This window comes from Sphaerodactylus townsendi, linkage group LG05, assembly GCF_021028975.2.
Source record: "Sphaerodactylus townsendi isolate TG3544 linkage group LG05, MPM_Stown_v2.3, whole genome shotgun sequence".
Taxonomy (NCBI): Eukaryota; Metazoa; Chordata; class Lepidosauria; order Squamata; family Sphaerodactylidae; genus Sphaerodactylus; species Sphaerodactylus townsendi.
The window spans coordinates 111,392,665-111,415,185 of record NC_059429.1 but is presented as its reverse complement, the minus strand read 5'-3'; the positions used below and the strand labels follow the sequence as shown (position 1 = coordinate 111,415,185).

Genomic DNA, 22,521 nt, shown 5'->3' with positions numbered 1-22,521 from the left:
GCGAAGCTGCCTCTGTAGCCGATGCCCATTGGGGCCCAGCTTAAGGGAAGTCGCGGTGAGGCATCAGCACCAGCACTCACAAAGGAGGCCAGGGTGGGGCCAGGAAGAGTCTTCCAGCATCAGCCCAGGAACTGAGGCCTGGGAAGGGTAGGCCCAGGGAAAGGAGGGGCAAGCCCAGAGGGTCGACAATCCATCCCAGTCAGCCCCAGGGCACAGCCAGTGCAGAGATGACTGGAGGAGGAGAAAAAGCTGATAGTCTTACAGGGAGAACCCCCACTCCTCAGTAATGTGTCTGAAGTGGCTGGGGGAGTGGGTGGTGCTAGAAGGGTGGGGTAGAGAGCCTCTGAGAAGGACCTCAATAAGAGGCCAAGAACAAGGAAGGGCACGGCTGTGGGAGGAGGAAGAAGATGATGATGATTTTATATTTATACCACACCTTTCCCACCTGTAAGGAGACTCAAGGTGGCCTACAAGTTCCTTTCCCTTCCTCTCCCCACAACAGATACTTTGTGAGGTAAGTGGGGCTCAGAGAGCTCGGAAGAACTGTGACCAACCCAAGGTCACCCAGCAGGAATGTAGGAGTGCAGAAAAACATCTGGTTCACCAGATAATCCTCTGCCAATCAGGTGGAGGAGTGGAGAATCAACCCCAGTTCTGCAGATTAGAATCCACCTGCTCTTAACCACTACACCACTCTGGCTCTCAGCTGCTGTCATGAGATAGAGAAGGAATAATGTGAAGCAACCCCTTCTGTTCACACTCCAAGGTCTTGGGACATCTGCCAAATGGACCCAGCAGGATAGCTGAGGGCCAGCCGACAGAGCTAGAGAGGGGAGGGCCACGCATGGTGGGACAGGAGTAAAAGGAGCAGATGGGTTCAATTTGCCTGGGATCAGTGAAACTGACAGGGCTTCCCTGCTTCCATATAAGGTGAACAAGGTGAAAAGGCGAAAAAGATATTCTGTAGTGTGCACAGCTCTATGAAAAGAATATAAGCAAAGGACTAAGAAAACATATTTCATAGGAGGCACAAAATATTTAGGAAGATTGTCATGTAATTTTAAGTCCAGTTGCCTACAGAGGTATCACTTAATTTAAAAGCCTGGCATGAGCACCTTTAAAACTGGAAATCTGATTTTCACAGAATCTCAACAACGTGAAAAGGTTCTTTAAAAGTACTTTAGAAAGTGACATATGTAGAAAGCTATCATAGCCTTTGCATGAAAGCTTGTACGCTCTGGCTGGCAGTGGCTCTCTAGGGCAGCAGGCAATGAAAGGTCCTCTGAATCATTGCTACCTGAGACCGTTTAGTTGGAGATGCCAGAGACTAAACCCAAGACCGTCTGAATGCCAGGAATTTAATCTGTCACTGAGGCATGGCTCCACCCTATATTTAAATGACTTGCTGGCCACACATATGGTACAACCTGAACTAATAAAAATACACCCTTCCATGAAGTCCAAACCAGCTCCAGTAAAACCAGCCAGCAATCTAATGGGTTTGTTCATCCTAGCTAGTTCCTGAGGACACAGCCCAGTAAAACCTGGCCGAATTCCCACTGAAAATTTAATCTAGATACAACCAAGTTTCAAAAGAATCGGCACCTTATCATCCAGGTGCCAACATCCTAACTGCAGCATGTTTCTAGTGAAGACATCTAGACCTCAGGGTGCCTGCTGTCAGGGGTGCAATTGTTAAGCTAGTAGCACCAAAACTTTAAGAGTATCTTTAGGAGACCCTCCGGATGATACCACCCAGGTTTGGTGAAGTTTGGTTCATGGGGGCCAAAGTTATGGACCCTCAAATGTGTAGCCCATTGGAAACAATGGGGGCACCCCCTTTGGGAGTCCATAGCTTTGGACCCCCTGGACCAAACTTCACAGAACCTGGGGGTGGTATCAGTAGGAGACTCTCCTGATGATACCACCCAGGTTTGGTGATGTTTGGTTCATGGGGGCCAAAGTTATGGACCCTCAAATGTGTAGCCCCCATCTCCTATTAGCTCCCATTGGAGTGTCCCCCCCCCCCAAAAGGTGCATATATAAGCAGGTCCAGGAAAATCCCGTGATCGGGGGTGGGTGGGGAGGAGCACCAGAAATGGGACTGATCTGTGTTCCGTGGTTCGGCAGTGGGGAGATCGTGAGGAAACCTGGATATTTCGGGTGACTATCCCAGGATTAATCGCCAGTGGGAAATCGCCCCCTGATGCTATTTGTACTATATCAGGTGGAATTATTAATCTGTGCTCCATTTACAAATTGGTTATGATTTCTAAGTGGAACAGACTTCCTCTGTGACATTCTGGGATGCTCTGTAGTGCTGTCATCATGCGGAATATCAGATCTCCTAGCTTGAGAATGTTCCAGCCTTTTGCATGAAACTGAGCCTTTCCCAGTTGGCAAATATATTGCAGTCCTTGCAGATCTGCTGGCTAGGAGATGCTCTGTTTTAGTTGGTTGGATGGAGGTGCCAGTCAGCAAATCGTCTCATGAATAGACAGACTGGGTACTTACTCATGAATATTCTACTTCTGCTCTTTGCAGATCTAAACATCAGTCCTGCAAAGAAAAGCAGCAGACGGTGTTGAGGTGAGGAAGAATTCCCTAGAAATGGTGTGTTATGTGCATAGCTTTTGACAAGACAGATGGCAGAATTTCATGAGAAATCTGTACATATTCTATTGCCTGTTCTGCCTAATACTTAAAATACAGAAACAGCAAATGTTGATGCAGAAGTTTAATCTTAGAAAACTGTCCCATCCGGTTAGCAGACCGTAGAATACCTAGAGAAAATTAAGCAACAACACTAAAACTAAAGTGCCAGTGATTGTAATGGGACCTAAATGAGATTCTCTGTTGCTCCCATGTGTCTAGTGCTCAGCTGTAACCCAAAGTTTCACAGAAAAGCTACTGAAAGACTGGGAATCACTCAGATAATGTGGTTAAAGCAGACTAAATGCTAAACAATAGTGCATGCAAGAAAATCCTAACAGATTTATTAAACAAAAGTTAATATGGGAGAAGTAATTTGGATGGAAAAGCTATGCTAGGGAAGGCTAAATAACCTCCTTTCTTTTGCCATTTTCCCCCTTCCCCTTTAACTCCCTCTTCCCACACTGGTTCATTTTTCTGTAGGGCTCTTATGCATACAGGAGGGCTGAAGCAAAAAAGTGGTTGGCCTGGACAGGTAGTTACCCTTTACCTTCCACTCCATTCCATGACACCCCACCTGAGGCCATTGCTATATACATCTGACTATAAGGTTTAGTGCTACCTTTAGTTTGCAATCCTATAAAGACAGATCTGCAAAGGAGGGCAGGAAGGGTATGAGGGGAATTAGAAGAGAGACTGCAGCTCACAGCAAGCGGGCCCAGGCAATATTGTATCTATGCTTCTGTATCTATGCTTGTTTTTAAAGTGTGTGGGAAGACAGCAGTGGGGGGTGGAGGGTGGGTTACTATTCAGGCTGTAAGTAGGGATATGCAAATTTGGAGGTTCCAGGCCAATGTGGTGCAGTGGTTAAGACCAGCTGATTCCTAACTAGAAAATCGGGTTATTCTCCACCCCTCCACATGAGCAGCAGATTCTGGTGGACTGGTTTGTTTCTCCATTCCTCCACACGAAGCCTGCTAGGTGACCTTGAGTTAGTCACAGTTCTCTCTGAACTCTTTCAGCCCCACCTATCTCACAAGATACCTGTTGCGGGGAGGGGGGGAGGGGAGGGGAGGGGAAGGTGATTGTAAGCCACTTCGAGACTCCTTAAAGGTATAGAAAAGCAGAGTATAAATCCAAACTCTTTTTCTTTTCTCCCCATTACTCTTTTTGAAATATCATGTTGTACTTCCAAGATCTGAAAGGAACACTCAAGGGGGGGAGGACATTTGCATAAGAGAAGGTTGCAAAGTCCTTTAACATTCAACATGGGACGCAACAGTTTGAGCCCTAGATCAGAGAACACTGCTTTCTGCTTATAGTCTTTATAAGTCTTAATTTTTGGAAATGGGTATAAGTCTCAATTTTTGGAAATGAAATCTTAATTTTTGGAAATGTCAGCATGACAGTAGAGTTGTCAACATCCTGGAGGGAAAAAAAAGGTCTGTCCCTTTAATAGAGGCTTAATGGAATGTTACTTATCAAGTGATGCTATTGCCCTATCATGACAATCTTAAACTGTCCACATTTTCACAAATTAAACCTCTGTTTTAAAAAAGGACATTTTTTCGCCTGTTTTGTTGGCAACCCTACAAAATAGCAACCCTGAAGTCATCAGATTTGTTGCCCTTACCTTATCTTAGCGTCCCATCATGTCAGAAAATGCACAAATAAGATGGACAGGCCAACATTCAATAAGATGACCATGCAGATGATGATCGTGTTAGGTCCCTAGGAGGGAAAAAACACCAAGGGTATAATTATCCACCATGACTGAAAACAAAGACACATCTTCAAAATGTCATCAACTTATTGGTTGAAGAAAGCAATGAATGGGCTATGTTAATCCTTCAAAATGTTCGTGAGACAAGGACGGTGCTTTAAAATATCCTAGCTAACAGGTTCTAAAAGTAATTTTGTTTCAGCAAATTAGGATGCATATCCTAAAGAGCTGTGATTCTCAAGCTGTTCTAAGGAACTCTGAGGTCACTTGGAAGCTTATCAGGGACTCCACAAAGACAACACACAAGTTCTGCTAGATGAGATTAAAGTCCATCATTCTATTTCCAACAATGTCCATCTTGATGCTGGTAGGAAGCCCACAGAGAAGGACAGTTTACAGCCCTCTCCCCAAAACTAGTATTTGAAGGTACTTTGTCCTAAACTTGGAAATTCCATTAGGATATCTTAGTTAAACCTTTCGTCCTCCATTAAGGCCAATAAAAAGGTAGCTTGTTCACCATTACAAGCTTTCCCTTGCCAGTACATAAGGGCATGTGACAAGAGCCCAGCCAATGGTGTCCAGGGACACTGCGCCGGACACCACCCCCGCTCCTCCCCCCAACTATGAGGAATACTCACCTCTGAGGTCCAGAGTGCAGCTGTGGCGGCTGGGATGGTGGTGGCATGGGTGGCACTGCTGTGGGGTGAGACACCGCAAGAGGTTTGGGCTCCCTGGAGATCAGGGAAGCGTGGAAGAGGCTGGGCAGGGTCATGGGAGACCCAAGAGAATGTGCCAAAGATAATACAGACAGCTGGAGCCTGCTGGGGCTGGGAGGAAGCTAGCATGCCATCGCCAACTCCAGAAGCATGTCAGGGATGGGGGACAGCTGAGGTAGGAGGCCCAGGGACTAGGGGGATCAGGAGGCCCCCTCTGCCAACCAGGGAGGGTCAGAAGGGTCGACCTAGTTAGCAGAAGCTGGGTGCTTAAGCTCCCATGGAGTTTTCTCCAGGAGCTAGAGTGTGATTTATGGGGAACTGGCAGGGAGGTGGTGCTGGTAATGGGACTGAATAAAAGGCCATTGGGCCTGGAAGGCTGGGGAGGAGAGAGGCTTGCTGACTGCAGGAGACTGGAGGCACTAGACCAGGGCTAAAGCTCTGCTGGAAGAGAGAATCCCACATCTGAGGCCAAAAGAAGTGCCCAACAGCCCCCACAGGGGATGACCTGACAGGAGCAGCAACAAAAGGCTGAAGGGGATGACCTGACAGGAGTGGCAACAAAAGGCTGAAGTTGACTGTGTGTGCACCTAAGAACAAACTTCTGAAGCTCTTGCCATTGACAAGAGTTCCATTTCACACACTTAGAAGTTCCTTTGGTAGGCAAGACCAGGTCTAACCAGAGAGCTGAACCTCAGAGAGATAGGCGGTGCAGAGGTAGGCGATGTGGACAGACAGGTTCCTCTTCCTACAACAAGTGAAGCCCCAAGAGTGTCTCTGCCAGTGCCTTCCTCTCTCTCCACAGAAAGCCCTGGGTAAGGTAAGAAGATGAAACTAGGTCCCTATGCTTGGTAACCTGACCTGGAGAGCCCCAGGCTAACTGGATCTCATCAGGTCTCAGAAGCTTTGATCAAATAGAAATTTGAAGAGGGGCAGGATGGACAGATGATTCACAGACATGGGGTTCTCATTTAATAATTCAAGCATGTATCAATGAGCCACCACAGATAAAGGCAGAAATAGAATTGCTGCCCCATGACACAGAACGATGTGTGAACTGGCCCTCAGCACTATTGTTCCAGGAAAAATAAACAATGTATTCAGATTGTGATATTTAAACAACGACAAAACTCTTTACTCACAGTCAACTCAGAAAATCCATTAAGACACAATGGCCAACGGGTGCACTGCAGAATCCACAAAATACACCAAACTTATACTATAATCAATGAATTCTCTGAAAACAGAAGACTGTTTTCATTTTAACTGTTTGGAACTAGAAATACAAATATGAGTCACTCACACAAAGGAGCATGAATACATCAGATTTTAGAATCAGAATAAAGTTCTGATGGAGCGTGCAGCCTATATAGGAAGGGGAATCAGAGGGAGATAAAATTATATTAATCTTTTCACTCTCTTTAAGATACTAAGCTATAGTAGTTGCCAAGCTATATCTGATGGGATTCACCGGCCTAAGATGAAAGCCAATTATCTGTATTCAGTGCATTACAGTTTAATCTGATGAAACAAAACATAAAACCCATTCAACCCTGAAATACCGCAATAATGAAAAGATGTTTCACATCAAGACAAAATCATCAACCCAGATCAAATGCTGCATATTAATGCACACATTTTAGCATTTGGACATGAAAATGTGACAAATGGGATATATTTCCAGAGCAATCCTAAGGAGGTGGTGCGACCCCGGCGCTGGCATAAATACCACTTGCATCAGTGTAAGGGGTATTTATGCCTGCACAGTGGCACTTACGTCAGCGCTGGGGAGGGAGCCTGGGTATCACTACAGCCATGGTGGCGTCACTCCTTCCGCACAAGAGCCTGTACTGGTGCCAAAGGGTCTTTCTGCAGGTGGGGCGGGCTTTAGTCGGCTTCCTGAGCCCTTTCAACCTGAGAATGCCCCCACTTGCTGGCACAGGCTTCGGAGAGCAAAACTGGTAGAGAAACTCTCTGAACTTCATATGCCACTTTCACAGGGGCAAGGGCAGAATCATTGGCCCCTTCCGCACATGTAGAATAATACACTTTCAATCCACTTTCAATGCACTTCGCAGCTGTGCGGAATAGCAAAATCTACCAGCAAACAGTTGTGAAAGAGGATTGAAAGTGCATTATTCTGCATTTGCGGAAAGGCCCATTGTTGACTTACTGGCTGCAGGGCAGCAAGTCCCGTAGGAGGCAGTGCAGCTGTCCTGTGACTGAGTGGTCCCCGGCTGTGGTGCAACTTTCATGAGGGCAGTCTCACTGCAGGCTTCCTGGCCACAGTGCAAGACTCTTAAGAGATGGCATGGCCGATGTCCCCGCAGTGCAACCCCCCCCCCCTTTTAGGATTGCACTAGTAGGTAAATGGAACATTCAGAAGATCATTGTTAAATTATCAGTTTCTCCCCCTTCTTCAGTCCCCAAACAAGTCCCACTCTGCAACCACGCAACTCACCTCTTCATGTTCTTCCTCCACTGGTGCTGCCGCCTCAGTTGGAGGACCTTTCTTCACCATGGCCTTGGGCTCAATTTTGGCCACGGTCTTGGGCTCTGCTTTCCGTTCAGGCTTGCCTTCAGTTGCAGCTGGTGTTTTCAATTCTGCTTTGGATTCCGATGGAGGATGTTGCTTGGGCTCCAGCTTAGGTTCGGCTTTCAGTGTCTTTTTCTCTTCGTGAGTTGGGTCTTGCTGCATGACAGGTGTACCTGCTTTCTTTTGGGGCTCCAATTTATGTTCCGCTTCCTTCACATCTGCTTTGGGCTCTGAGGAACTTGGCTGGGCACGTGAGATGGAGTCAGAGGGTGGTTCTTCCTCCTTGTCCAATGGGGGTGTCACTGGAGAGGTCACAACAGCGTAACTGTGATACCCTTGAAATAATGCAACATCACCTCCATGCTGTAGCCTCTGAAGGGGTTTGATCTCCATCTGGTCAGCTGATGTCCTCACATGGCTATGCTGGCTAGGGATCCGGGATGTAGGTCTGGTGTTACCGGATGTCTTCTCCCCTTGTGCCGAAAGGGCTTTTGAAGGTGTGTTGGGCCTATTTCCTGAATGTCCTCCATCTTTGCTGTGATCTCCATTCCAGCTCCCAGGGCCAACAAACCCCTCTTTCTGGGAATTCTGCCTGGCACGCTTTGCCTCAGGCGGTGTTCCAGGAGGAGATGGGGTATGAGCAGGGCTGTCCTTGGGTTTGGTGGACTCTTGCTCATCAACCTGAGGACTTTCTGGATCAGATGGCGGTGGCTCTTTGATGGGTGGCGCCTCTTCCTCAGCATTCTCTATGTTCTCTTCATTCTCCATTAGTTCTTGGAGCATCCTTCTTTTCAAGTATTCAGGGCCTAAGGAAGAAAATAAGGGATATTCAAATCTCACACCTCACACCTTACCCCATATGTCCCAAGTCACTCTCTCTATTCGGCAGAGGTGAATTTACTGGTGGTCCCGTGTCCCTCCATGATGCGGCTAGCCTCCACCCGGGCCAGGGCTTTTACAGCCCTGGCCCCGCCTGGTGGAACGCTCTTCCTCCAGCTGTTAGGGCCCTGCGGGACCTCGGGGAGTTCCGCAGGGCCTGTAAGACGGAGTTGTTCCACCGGGCTTTTGGGGAGGCTGGCCGCCAAGTCCGCCCCTCTCTGTTGCCCTATGTGTCATTGGCTTATCTGAAAATCTGCCAGTCCCCTCCTGGGGTTTTACCGGACGTCATCCACCTAATTTATTAATTATGGAAGGTAATTGCTGCTACTGTTTTTATTGTATTTATTGTTTTAACTGGGATTATTCGATTGTTTTAGTTGCAATGTATTGTGTCTGGTTGCCTGTAAACTGCCCTGAGCCCTTCGGGGGTAGGGCGGTCTAATAAATCGAATAAATAATAATTATAATAATAAAAAAAGGTTGCCTAAAGCTAGGTACCTTACCAGTAACGTACCGAAACCAGGATTCAGATACTCTCAAACAGCTGAGATTTTAAAATGTTATTAAAAGGAAAGGGAAAGAAATGATAAAATCAGTTCTCTCTCAGCTCTAGACAGTTCCATTAAAAAAAAAAATACAATACAAGGCTATTCAGTCTAAGGCAGAAGAATAGCAAGAATAAAGACAAGAACAACAATGAGAAAAGTTTTAAGGAGTTGCTACCAAAGAAATCAAGGAAGTTTCAAAATCAGGCAGTTGTTTACAGCATCAGATTCCTACTTAAGTTTAGAAACTGTTACAGGAGTTTGATACATTTCTCAGTCCCTGAACAGAGGTTACAAGTAACTTAAAATAAAAGCTTTCAAAAGCTGTCACTTTCTCCCTAGAAAGTCACAAATCTAGTTGGATCTGTGTACATCCTGACGTTAGAGTTCTCAGACCTCCTTTTTCACTGGATAATCTGATGCTCTTTCCGCACATGCAGAATAATGCACTTTCAAACTGCTTTCAATGCTCTTTGAAGCTGTGCGGAATAACAAAATCCACTTGCAAACAGTTGTGAAAGTGGTTTGAAAACACGTTATTCTGCATGTGCGGAAGGGGCCTGAGATAGGATGCTTACCCTGAGGTAAAAATCACAGCAGTTCACTCTTTCACCAGACTAAAGGAATTCTCCCCACAGATTAATCCCTATTCACATGGAATATTTTTTAAAATCCTTTTAGGATTCCTACTTTTGACTCTCATAAGAATAATCCTTCCTTCTTTGGGCTCTGAATGAGAAGCCTCACTGCCTTTCCACTTTAGAATCCCCCCCCCCCCGAAAGAAAACCACAATTCCCATGCGTGACTGTGTTTTGACTAGAGGACAGTAGTCTAGACCAGACCAACCACTTGTCTGTCTGACACTTTTCCTCCGTAAGATTAGCACTCCCCTCAGAGTACAGAGAGGCTCTCTCAATTTCTGCTTCCAAAGCTGATCTTTCTAACCATTTTTTCCAACACCAACAACTGATTAATTGGCACCCTCTCTTCCAGTCAATCAGAAGTTGGCTCTTGTTCACTTGTCTATTTAACTCTTTCCAGTCATGTTGGATCTTGTTGGTTACATCTTGACCTTAGAGTCCTGTAATCCATCACAACAGCCATTCACTTATGTAGAAGAAAAATAATTGTTCAGGAGGGTATTTTTATAAATTGAACAGGAATGGGGTGAAGAGGAAGAGTACTGGGTATACACTTGTAGTTGCAACTGTTTGTGGAAATATGAAAATAGTTTTCTTTTCCTTTCCTTTTATTAATAAGCTTCTTTGACCAAAGATTCTTGAGCATAAAACCAATAGAACAGAACAAAATAAAACATCTTTTCTTTTTTTTCTTCCTTCCTGCTTCTGTAATGTTTACAATATACTGTTATACTGTTTTTGCTTCATTCTTCTCTAATGGTGGAAATCCAGTTTCATTACTTTGTTTATAGTATGTGTTGACTTTATTGTAACTTGGCTTTGAGCCCCAGAAGAGAAGCAGATGACAAATGAAGTCAATAACTAAACAAATAAACTAAGTAAAAGGCCTTCCCCTTGGCCCTGGTGTCTGTATTAAGGGAAGGTTTCACTTGCTCAGCTGTGTCCTAAATTCTAGCTCCTTAAAACTCAGTAAGCTTCACTAATAAGTAAAAAAAGTCCCTATCTGCATAGCAAAACATACAATTTCGTGGTATGATGCTAGGCTTCTCATTTACCTGTCCAGGGCAGAAAATTTCCTGACTCCAATTTGCCACCCCAGAGGAACTGAGGAAGGGGGAGAAAAAGTAACCTTCTCACAATTACTCTCTAGAAATTTCTTCAGACTCTGTGGTAAAAACTATAGAGGTGAGAGTAAACTGTCTAGAGCAGGGGTAGGGAACCTGCGGCTCTCCAGATGTTCAGGAACTACAATTCCCATCAGCCTCTGTCAGCATGGCCAATTGGCCATGCTGGTAGGGGCTGATGGGAATTGTAGTTCCTGAACATCTGGAGAGCCGCAGGTTCCCTACCCCTGCTCTAGAGTATCAGAAGTTACAGCATATTCTTCTTACCCTAGCCAGGCAGGCACCACTTCTCCCAGACTCCTGACATTTGCTGAGAACATGTTGGGAACCCTAGGTAATGCTACAGCATGATGGAATCCTGGGAACTGGTGATTAGATGTGTACAACTGGGGACCCTCGTGGATTTGTGAGAGACATCTCATTTTCCTTTCCACCCAATATTTTTTCCTTTCTCTTTCCTGAAAGTCACCATAACCTCTCCCCTTTTCTGGCTTCCTTCTGTCCTTACCACCCACCCTCCAAGTTACCTTTATTAGCACTTTCTCGCCTTCCCTTCTCCATGGCAGCCTCTCCCTAGCAAAAATCTGGCCCAGTCATGTGGTGGGATCTTGGCCACTGAGCTCAGCCACATTGTGTGGTGCTTGCCAGATTGGGCCTAGTTGTGCAGTGGAGAATCTGTGAGAATTTGCAAAGGACACCTTACTTTCCCCTGTATTCCCCCTCCCCAATATTTTTTGCTTCTGGCTGCTCCCATAATTATCTGCCCTCCATCTTCATCTATATTTATTATTTACTTCATTAATACCCACTTTTCTCTCCAACGGGGACCCAAAACAGCTTACGGTACATCATTTACTTTCTTCTATTTTATCCTCACAACAACCCTGTCAGGTAGATTAGGCTTAGAGTGTAGTCCTGCCCTAAATGCACCCAGTGAGCTGTTACAGCAGAGTTGGGATTCTAACCTGGGTCTCCCAGATCCTAGTCTGACACTCTGTTCACTATGTGATGCTGGCTTTTGTGGGCTGGCTGATGGTGAACAATAGCAAGTAGCCTGACCTGGGTGAATCGTGCAAGTTGCCAGGAGTTGCTGCTACATCTGACCCTTATGAGTCCTCCCTCAAAAACCCAGAACTCTGGAAAAGCCCCTGCTCCCTCTGCTTTTTACTGATAGAAATGAAGGATGGTAATACTATTTTATTTATTTATATTTCAATTTATATCCCGCCCTCCCCGTAGGGCTCAGGGCAGTGAACAACAAAACAATAAAATCAGCCAACAAAAACAGCAAGATGGCACAAATCCACCCGCTTCTGTACCCACAGAAGGCCCAGATGGTGATATGGGAATCAGATACAGCAATCAACCCGGCTGGCCAGATGGAAATGCCTGGCAGAACAGCTCCATCTTGCAGGACCTGTGGAAACCTTGTAGATCTCGCAGGGCCCTGAACTCCTTAGGGAGCTTGTTCCACCAGGTTGGGGCCAGGACCATAAAAGCCCTGGCCCTCGTACAGGCCAGCCAATGTCTTTTGGGCCTGGTTGTCTAGCAAAGAGCACCAAGGTGATTCATTTCTAAAAACCACAGGTGCCACTTAGGTTTTTACCACCCCCAATGTATTTTCTTCTAGATATCAGACTTTTCTACACATCTGGGATGTTTCTCAGGTTTATAGATAGATCTGTTTTGTCTGTCCATAGCCCCACTCTCCACATACACATATCCAGTGGTGGGGTTCAGCAGGTTCGCACCACTTCGGCAGAACCAGTTGTTAAAATGGTGCTTGTAAACAAACAGTTGTTAAATTATTTAAATCCCACCACTGGAACCGGTTGTTAAATTATTTGAATCCCACCACTGCACATATCCACATATAGAGCCATGTTGAGAATTGGAAATATTGGTATCACAATAAGGCTGCTCAGTCAAAGGAATTCCCTCTATTAGAATCTATCAGACTCCCAGCAGTGTTCAGGTAATAATAATAATAGCTACAAGTGTTTGACTGCATCCCTGTATAAGAAAGTGAGGGCAGTAGAAAAAGAGTCATTGAGAAAAACAGTGCAGAAGTTCGGCCTTGGTGAAAGGAGAGCTGTCAGGTTTTCTGCATCGCCCAGTAGTAAGGTCACCTGGGGCAGCCAGATCCCGTTGAAATCACTGGAAACGCTGACCTGTCTCCATTAAACAAGGTGACTTCTGGATTCAGGTTTCATTCTGTCTTCATCTAACTGGGTTGTGTCATCGTCTCCTGGCAGCATAGCCATTGTTTACATAGTAATAAATCTTAGCCCAGTGCAAAAGCTACACAGTCATGTCACATCTGTCCTGCCTCTCCCCCCAAAATGCTGCATACGAACTGGAAACACAATAATTCACCTTATTTAGCTATCAGGTAGGAAACAGGCTGCACGGAGGCTTGTCTATTTTCAGCTGTCACATGTTGAAATGCACATGAAGAATCCCTGCACTGAGAATTAAATTTGAAAGATTTGTTAGAAGCCCTTCTCTATTAGAAGCAACACCTCCTCCTTCTATAATTTTCCATATTATTTATTTATTTATTTACTTACTTACTTAATTCTTGTATGCCTTGCCCATCTTCCTAATGGGGACACAAAGTGGCTCACATCATTGCCTTTATCCTCACAACAGCCCTGTGAGGTAGATCAAACTAGGATTGGCCCGAAGTCACCCAGCGAGCTTCCATGGCACAAATGGGAATTCGAACACGAATCTTTCAGATTCTAGTCCAACACTTTTATTTCCCCATTGCACGTCTGAAGGAGCGCATGATGGAATAAATGTTGTTAGTCTTTATGGTGCCACTGGACTTGTTTTATCTTGGTACAACATATTAATATGACTACCTCTCTGGCCAACCTGCAGATCGGCCCTGGGCTATGGGTAGCCAACCTGTACATGGGCCCTAGAGATCCCTAGAGATCTCCAGAGATGAGTTCTGCTGGAGCAAATGGCTCCTTTGGGGGGTGGATTCTGTTGCATGATACCCTGTTGATCCTTCCCTTCCCTAAACCCGTGGTGGCGAACCTTTGGCACTCCAGATGTTATGGACTACAATTCCCATCAGCCCCTGCCAGCATGGCCAATTGGCCATGCTGGCAGGGGCTGATGGGAATTGTAGTCCATAACATCTGGAGTGCCAAAGGTTCACCACCACTGCCCTAAACCCTGCCCCCTCCAAGGATCCACCTCAAAACTCCAGGGATTCCATAACATGGAGTTACTGACCCTGACCCTCTGCAATGCATCTTCTTCTGACAGTATTATGCTGAATAATTTCCTCCCTTTCCTCTTCCTAACAAAATTCAGAGTTGGTATTTATTGGTTTAACATGTTACAATTCAACCTCTGAGTCCACTGAACAATACACAACCTGATTTACAATAAAACTTAGACCTGTTCTTCAGGTAACTAAACAGTTAGTACATTCCTGGGCTGGAGCTGTTGCTTGGTGGTAGATCTTAGAGGTGCCATCTCTGACTACACTTTATGTATGCTTCATTGAGAACACTGCCTTTTGTTTACTTTTGTGCAAAGCTTATATGTTTTTAAAAGATTTGATTACACTTTATGCACGTTTCATTGAGAACACTGCCTTCTGTTTACTTCTGTCTACTTTTGCGTAAAGTTTATATGCTTTAAAAAGATGGCTTCTGATGTTTAGAAAAATAGTTGTTACATTATCATTAGCAAAAAATTACTTAAAAGTTGATTCTCGTAATAGAATCATACAGTTTTTGCCCTACTGGGTAGGTACATCCTGGGTGCAAATTCTTCTTATACTTTTGAGACTGAAAAAGTAGAGGATGCTTTGGCCTGAAAGAAATCCATGTTTCTCTGCTGAGTCCAAGGCTGTCTGATTACCTTGCATCTGCAGAGTCTCAGCCAACTGCAATGGGAGGCTTGGATATCTCCTGGGAGAAAGACAGCTCCCGTTAGACATTCCCCCCCACCTCCACTGGAGCCAGCCAAGATACTGCAGTTGCTACAATGAGCACAACACCTTGACTTCAGCTAGAAGGTCAAGTGTACTTGCACAGCACGAAGGAAATCTGAGAAATGGGAATGTTCCAGTCGTCTCACTAGAGTTCCCAGCTGATGGCTGGCACCTGGTGGGAGAGGGGGGAAGGGGCGCAGGGCCATGGAGAGGTGCTGGCATCACTCCTGGAATTGCCGAAATGTCTATAGCTTTACCACAGAGTTGCTGATGTGACGTGACTTCCATTTTCTCCTCAAAAGTAACATCATGTTAGATGTGACCGGCACTTTTTTTCTCCTGCTGCCCAAACGAAATAGTCATATTCAAACTTTTCTCCCGTTTAGGTGATGAATTGGCCCTGACTCCTGACACTGCTTTTTGCCTTTAAAAATGCTGCGAAGAAACCCAGCTAGACCTTAATTAACAATCAAATGTAAGACAGATTTATAATTCAACGTTAAAAAAATGGAAATTACACATATTAGAACTGGTACACAGATCCCTGAGTTACTCAACTGAACAAATTGCTGTTTTGTCGAAAAATTGAATAGATACTTTTAAAAGCTTGTAGTTATCCCTACCAGAACATTGTATGCACTCTGACCAATCTAGCCATGAATTTGAGTTGCTTTTTTTGGTGAGAGCTACAGAAAGGTCAAGTTTGACAGGATATTTTAGAAAAAATCTCATTCTGGTAACAATCAGTTCTAAACATCTCGAATTCAAAGCAGCAGATCCAGTCTGACATATTTAATCAGGGAATAGATAATGTCACATTGCTTTTTTGCCCATGGGACTGGCTTGGGTTTCCTATTCTGACTTTGGCAAGCTGCTTCTACTGATTAATCAGCGAAGGATAATTTTAACTAGTGAATGAATTCAAGAAAACCAATAAGCTGCTTCCCCCCATCCCCGTCGAGACATTCTAGGAATGAGAAAGGGCAGCATTCATCAAGTATATTAGTGCCTGTGAATTTGGTCCATGTGACACTTATCGAAGCCTGTAATCCTGAAAGATTTTTCTGGATCTGAGGAGAATATTTTCTAGTGGACAGATATATCTGGCATGGATGGCACTGTGAGGAGAGGCCACTGAACGTAATCAGAACAAGAAAAAGAGTCAGTTTTAATACTTCACTTTTGTCTACCAGAAAGAGTCCCAAAGAAGCTTACATGTGCCTCCACCCCACCCCACCCCCACCACAATAGACACCTTGTGAGGTAGGTGGGGTTGGGAGAGTTCTGAGAGAACTGTGACTAGCCCAAGGTCACCAAGCAGGCTTCATGTGTAGGAGTGGGGAATCAAACCATGTTCTCCAGGTTAGAATCTATCACTCTTGACCATTACACTGGCTGTCAGCAAAACCAAATGGTAATGTTTTTTTCTACCAGACTGTAACATTTTGGGCTACAGATACATTTTTCGTCTGTTTCAAAGCTCACCCATGAAAATAAACTGTCCTGCATAAGAAAAACTATCCTCTCAGGGCTCAACCTAGATTTTCCAATGACGTGTTCAGGCTATTGCAGACAATAATGTTTCTTTTGAAACACCCCATTTACTCGTGATTTGTGACCGATTTAACTGTCTACTGAAATAATGGAAATTCTTGCAACAATCCTTGCAAGAGAGTTACTTTCCCCCCTCTTTTTTGGACAATGTGAACATTGCAAATTATGATGGATGCCCAGCTGCGTACTTAACCAAGTTCTCCGGCGATCCCTTTATCAGTAGTTTGCCCTGCAGTAATTAAAAGGTGATGGTATTTAATTCCATGCCATAAGAAGCATCATCCTGTTTCATGTCAAACTTCTGTTTAAAGGGACAGGAGAAGGCTAGCCTATTTTTATTCAGCCTGTTAGAAGCCTCACATATATAAACCACAGCGAATCCAGGCCAATCATGACTCCTGGCAGAAGTTCCCGGCAGTATACACCACAAAAAAGATGGATCTGACCAGTTACAGAGAACACAACCTGTGCAGGCAATGTGCAAATGCACACGTACTGCAAGGTGTAAAATGATCGTAAGTTTGGGATACTATGCTTGTTAATTGGAAGTGCATTATGCTGAACTCAGTGGAAACTTAACACTTGCATATATAGAGGCAAGCCCACTTGCTCACTCTGATAAATGAAGGCTACGGTTTAGATGCTGCTATCGGTTCTATACCATTTTATACCAAAGGCGCCAAGGAAGAGGATAGCCATGGAATTTGTTGTAGCCAGCCTGCCTCGCCTGTAGGCTCCTGTCAATCATAAAAAGACCCATTCAGGGCCATTTATTTCTGGCTGCAAGTAGACTATTTGGAAGCTATTTTGCCAGTTGTTCAGACTCCTCAAAATAGCACTGAACAGACTGACCACTCAGCTCTAACAACGTCTTCCTTGCACAAATGTTCACCCCCACACATAAATCAGGATATGGTGCTACTAAGGCTACCATTCCGTTTTTTCAATAGACTCCCCTGACTTTTATGAGATTCTCTCACTACCCCAGAAAATTAGCTGTTCTCATGAGCCATGTCCCTCCAGTAAAAAGATATTTCTGAGCAAGAGCTCGATGAAGTAAAGGCTTTGGCAGCTTACACAGGCTAGTTTCTCAGGGGCATAAGAAGGCACTAAACCAGAGTCTCAGCATAGATTATTTATTTGTTTTGTTTCATTCTATTTGTGTGCCACCCTTCCCCTTGAAGGCTCAGGGCGGCTTCCAACATATAATAAATACAACAAAATTCAGAACAATACACCTAGCAGTCTGCAATTATTCACATCCAGATAGTGCTTAAAAACCCTAATAGCTAAAACAAAAAAAAAGCTCCTCGAAACTCCTAGACATTGGCAGAGGGATCTTAATTTTTTTTTACAAAACTTTCTGTAGAAAAAAAGCTCTAAGTTATTTTAAGTAGTCGAAAAGGCTTCCAAGGAGTGGATATCATTTGGGGGGTGGAGAGAAAAGGTGAATTGATATATATCACATTCCTGCACATTCAGCAAAATGAATTCTATTATCATCATCACTGCAAAGGCTGCTTTTGATACAACGTTTTGCACTTGCCAATTCTCTTTTATAAAGGTTCATGCAAATGCCTACATGTGAAGAAAGTACACAAAGGCCCCTTCCACACATGCAGAATAATGCACTTTCAATCCACTTTCACAACTGTTTGCAAGTGGATTTGGCTATTCCGCAAGCTGCAAAATGCATTGAAAGTAGATTGAAAGTGTATTATTCTGCATGTGCGGAAGGGGCCAAAGATTCAACTTTCTACGAACTTTTCTGAATGCAAACTGAAATCTCTAACATCCATCTAGAAAATTGTTCAATTTTGATACCGTATGTAAACATATATACAGTAACTTTATAGAGGCTATCTGTGAGCATCAAAGGTTCTATTCATACATGCACAGAGAGCAGCATATGGTTTAAGCCTCATGTTGCCAGAGCAACTGTGTATAACAGTCAGTGTCTGTCACAGTTATATGGGCTGAGGAGCCAATTGCATGGATGTTTCCCATGTGATCTGTATGCCTACCTAATGTCTCGGATCACAAGAGCAAAGCCATCCTGCACGATGCTGTAACATCAGAATATATGAAAATGAAATTATTCAAATATCTGGAGGTTTTGAGGGGGTGCACTGGGAATTTCATTTTCCTGTCTGTTGTAAGCTAAACATAGTGTGGCATGCACAGGGCAATTGTGAAGACATGAATGGCAGCTGATACTCTCATGCCAAAGATCACATGACCTCCCCGCTATTGTTATCCGTAAGTGTCACACACTGGCAGCTCAACCTCTCAGTGATGCTGTGACACTTTCTAGCTTAAAGGCAACAACAACAAAGCAGACTCGTTTGGACTACCCGGGAAGCTCTTTACAAAAGGATGCCTGCCTGAGGGATACAGAGTTGAATGAAAGAAAACGGCAGACATTTCCTCAAATCCTGCAGAACATCTGTGTGCCTGTCTGCTTGCGTATGTGTTGGTTGATACCTTTTCATTCTCTACTATGCACCCAGCTCATTTTAGACTATGGTTATTTAACAGTGTAGTGCTACCGTTAAAGGGCAATCAAGCACTGTGACTGAGCGGGTATTAACAATGCTTAACATTTATATATGTCTTTCAGTTTTATCTTACAACAGTTCTCTAAAGCAGGCCACTACTGGTTCTCCTATATTTATTTATATATTTCCATTATTCATGGCCCACTTTTCCCACTGAGACTCAAGACAGATTACTTAATGTAAGGCAATACAATCAACTGTTGGGGCATCTGGCAAACAATGCAATAGGGCTTGGATTGCAGAAATTTGAAAACAAACATAAATTTGATACAGAAGCATAAGTATTTAAACATAACATGTTAAATCATGCAGAAGTCATTTAGTAGGAGCATGATTACAGCAAGAGACCGTACACAGTAGCATAGTCTAAGGTCCTTACCTGTTTACCAAGGCATCTTTCTGAACCATTTCCTGACAGTACTACTGTAAAAAAAGTCCTCTTACCTGTGTAAAAAAGGCCCATCTGAATAATTAACTTTTGAATAGTCTGGGAGAAGCCAGGAAGGTGACAGCCTTCCTGACCTCATCAGGCAGACCATTCCATAAGGTAGGGACCACAACAGGTAACTTGTATGTATGAGAAGCTGTTGATTTTGCCCATTTTCAGGGTGGCACTTGTAGAAGGCCCTGCTCGGATAAACAAAGCTATTGTGGCAAAGCAAAGGGACAGAGGTCATCTTGCAGAAGGACCAATGCCCTGACAGCCGAAGCCTTGAATTGACCCTGTAATAGATGGGCAGCCAATGAACTGACTGCAAAATGGGAGTGATATTCATGCTCTGCCTAGCTCCTGGTAATAACCAAGTTATGGCATTGTGCACCAACTGGAAAATCTGAGTTACACTGGCTGATTATGCACAAAGTTTCTGCTGTGCAGTTGGGGCAAATGTATGTTGCAGTACAGATCAATTTCCTGGAGCTCCATTTTCACTTTCCATTTTCTCCACAGCAAGCAAGACCACTTCTAGTATGACTTTTAGTTTGCTTTGCCACCAGAGTGGGGAAATTTGCCAGCGAGTACAGCTTTGCCCCGGACATCTTCCTTCTGTCCACAGCCAGCCTTCCCACTTCCTCCCACTGTCACCCACACCTCCCCCCTCACCTCCCCCCATTCCATGCTGCCAGTTCCTTCCTGCCTCCTATAAGCTCAAATTGATATAAATATATCGATATAATAATAATATAGAGTTGACTTTTGCAAAGAACAGCACAAGCAGGGTCTCTTTTTGGCTCCGCCCCACTTCCCTCACTTTGTTTCCGTCTTCCACGATGATTGGGAGGGCTTTTTAGAACTTTTATTTCAAATAAGACTCTATTTTTAAAACAAGCCTTTCTTTTCTCTTGCAGCAGCAGCAGGAAAAGAGAGAGAGAGAGAGAGAGAGAGAGAGAGAGAGAGAGAGAGAGAGAGAAGGGGAAGAGGGAGAGAGAATGTCAGCTCTAGTTTTGAGACTACCGGGTATGATGAGATCTGTGCCTTTAAGGCTAAGTTGATGGGCGGAGAAGCAATCAGGCAGAGAAGCAAATGGGCGGAGAAGAAATCAGGGAGAAGCAGAGGCCCAGCAGAGTTCAGGGGCATACAGTGCTGCAGGCTGCTTCCTCATGTGTAAACAGAAAAACATGAGGAGACTCCACTACAAGCCTACTGCACAATGAAGAGCTCGGAGGCAAGCATTCCATGTATAATCAGCCACCAAGTTGGAAGAAAGCACAGATAAAGAAGGGGGAAAATGAGAGAGAGTATCTTGACAAAGGTTACCTTGTGAGTTTGTTGCAGAAGTGAGATTCAAGGGGAGCATTGCAAAACAAAAATGGTCCAGCACATGGCGGATGGAGTTACAATTCTACTTAGTTCTTTATGTTGGAAAGGGTATAATTGTATGCATTATACAGTTTTACTGCAGTGTTTTGTAATGTTACAATCCAACTTTATTGCATTGTTTATTTCACATATAATAGTGCTTTATGGCATTGTCATCAACTTTTGTAATCCAGATTCATCGCATAGGTGTCATATTGTTGTTATTACTGTGTAAATGTTTGAAGCTGTGTGACCTTCCTTGACTCTCAACACCGACTGGTTGGGCTTCATACCCTTGTAGTTCCTTATGATGCAAAAGGCTTTCCAGGTGACAGCCAAATGCTTTATCTTCAGGATCTCTCATCCCTGCATGGTGGAAATATATTCCAAGGTCCCTGCAGTAGTTCAGGAGACTAGAAAGTTTTCAGTTTTCCTGCACCATTTGCCTTTGCTGGTCCCCGCAATTAGTCATGCCTCAACTTCCTACAACTACAGGCTCTCCTGGGATAAGCTTCTCAAGAGTCTCACATTCAACAAACAAGATACACACACAAAAAACCTTCAAAGCATTTGGCAAAATATTCTAATCCCTTGTGGTGTTCTAGAAGTTGCAGACTGGTTCTCTGTCTTTGCACTCTAATGAACCCCTTTCTCTTGCCCTCTCTTCTTCCTTCCTTTTTGTTCACTGTATGAAGAAAGTGCATATTTCCACTATGTATTGTTGTACATGGACAGCTAGAGTAAGGGCAAGACGAAGACCAAGTGGGGAATACGGTGACCACGTCCAATGACTGAAGAGGATGACAAGAGCCTTTAAACTTCACCTTGAGTTGAAAGGGCATGAGGCAGGAGAGGAATGTTTTAAATTAAATAAAGAGGACAACAAGGGGAGGGGAGAAAATTTACACATTTACTTTGCTAATTTACATTAATAAATGCAAACATATACATCATTCCTAGAGTTTAAATAGAAATGCACCTCCATGTAGCTCTGTCTACAGCAGCTAGCAGAGCTCAGTTCCTTGAGTGACAGCTTGTCACTCAAAAGTTTACAGAAAGCTGCTTCAACAGGAAAAGAACAACTTCAGCTGGTTTTACTGGACAGGAGAAAAGCTGGAAATTTTAGGCCTTGAAAAAGAGGAGGAAAGAGGAGGAAATTTTGCCACCCCTCGCCAGAATGAAAACTCTGTTACAGTGAATTTTAAAAAATTGGAAAGATATATACTTTTCTTTTTTAAAATATGGAGTTAATCCAGGCTAGCATTTCCACAGACACAAGAATTTCTGCCCACATGGAGTGACTTTCCCACTATCTCGTCTTCCAACTCCCCTAAAATCCTGTTTCTGGAGGGGTCCTCTGCCCCTCAGGAACAGGATTTGGGAAGTATTTCAGGCTATCATGGGAGACAGAGGCAGGAAAGTCACGCTCTGTGGGCAGAAATTATTGTGCCTGTGAAGTGTTACTTGGGATTTATGCTACATTTTTTAAAAAGCTGGGCAAGCTATAGATTGGGCAAAAAAAAAAGATTGGATTTTTTTGGGAGATCTTTAAGCAGAGAGTCCATGTGGATGAATTTGTGTTTCATTCCTATGATTTAGGCCATGATTGGAGAACTATCTGTAAATGTTGAACCTTGCACTGGACACTTGGTACCAGACAGTGCAGAAATGCTATGTGTTTTCCTATTTTTATTCTCTCTTGCCGTTGTATGCATTCTCCATTCTACCCTTTTCAGTGCTATGTAAATGTTTGGTTTGCCTTTTCTATTACATTTTGAATATTTATTCCTTCACTACCTGCAACATGTTTTGTCAAGTTAGCTGTCTCCTAATTCTGGG

General features: G+C 44.0%; 1 protein-coding gene across 2 annotated transcripts in view; it reads right to left on the bottom strand.

Moving 5' to 3' along the window:
• JPH2 (junctophilin 2) overlaps positions 1-22,521 on the bottom strand; it is an 87,890-nt gene that overhangs the window by 6,258 nt on the left and 59,111 nt on the right. Inside the window, exons 4-6 of one of the 2 annotated variants that reach the window (XR_007244639.1) lie at positions 7,550-8,430; positions 4,286-4,383; positions 2,515-2,559 (exon numbers count right to left, since the gene is read on the bottom strand). Coding sequence is in view for 1 of the 2 variants with exons in the window: in XM_048498282.1 (XP_048354239.1) it covers positions 4,303-4,383; positions 7,550-8,430 (962 nt within the window). In the remaining variant the exon portion in view is untranslated. The remainder of the gene's footprint in view (positions 1-2,514; positions 2,560-4,285; positions 4,384-7,549; positions 8,431-22,521) is intronic. The other variant, XM_048498282.1, reaches the window with a different exon arrangement.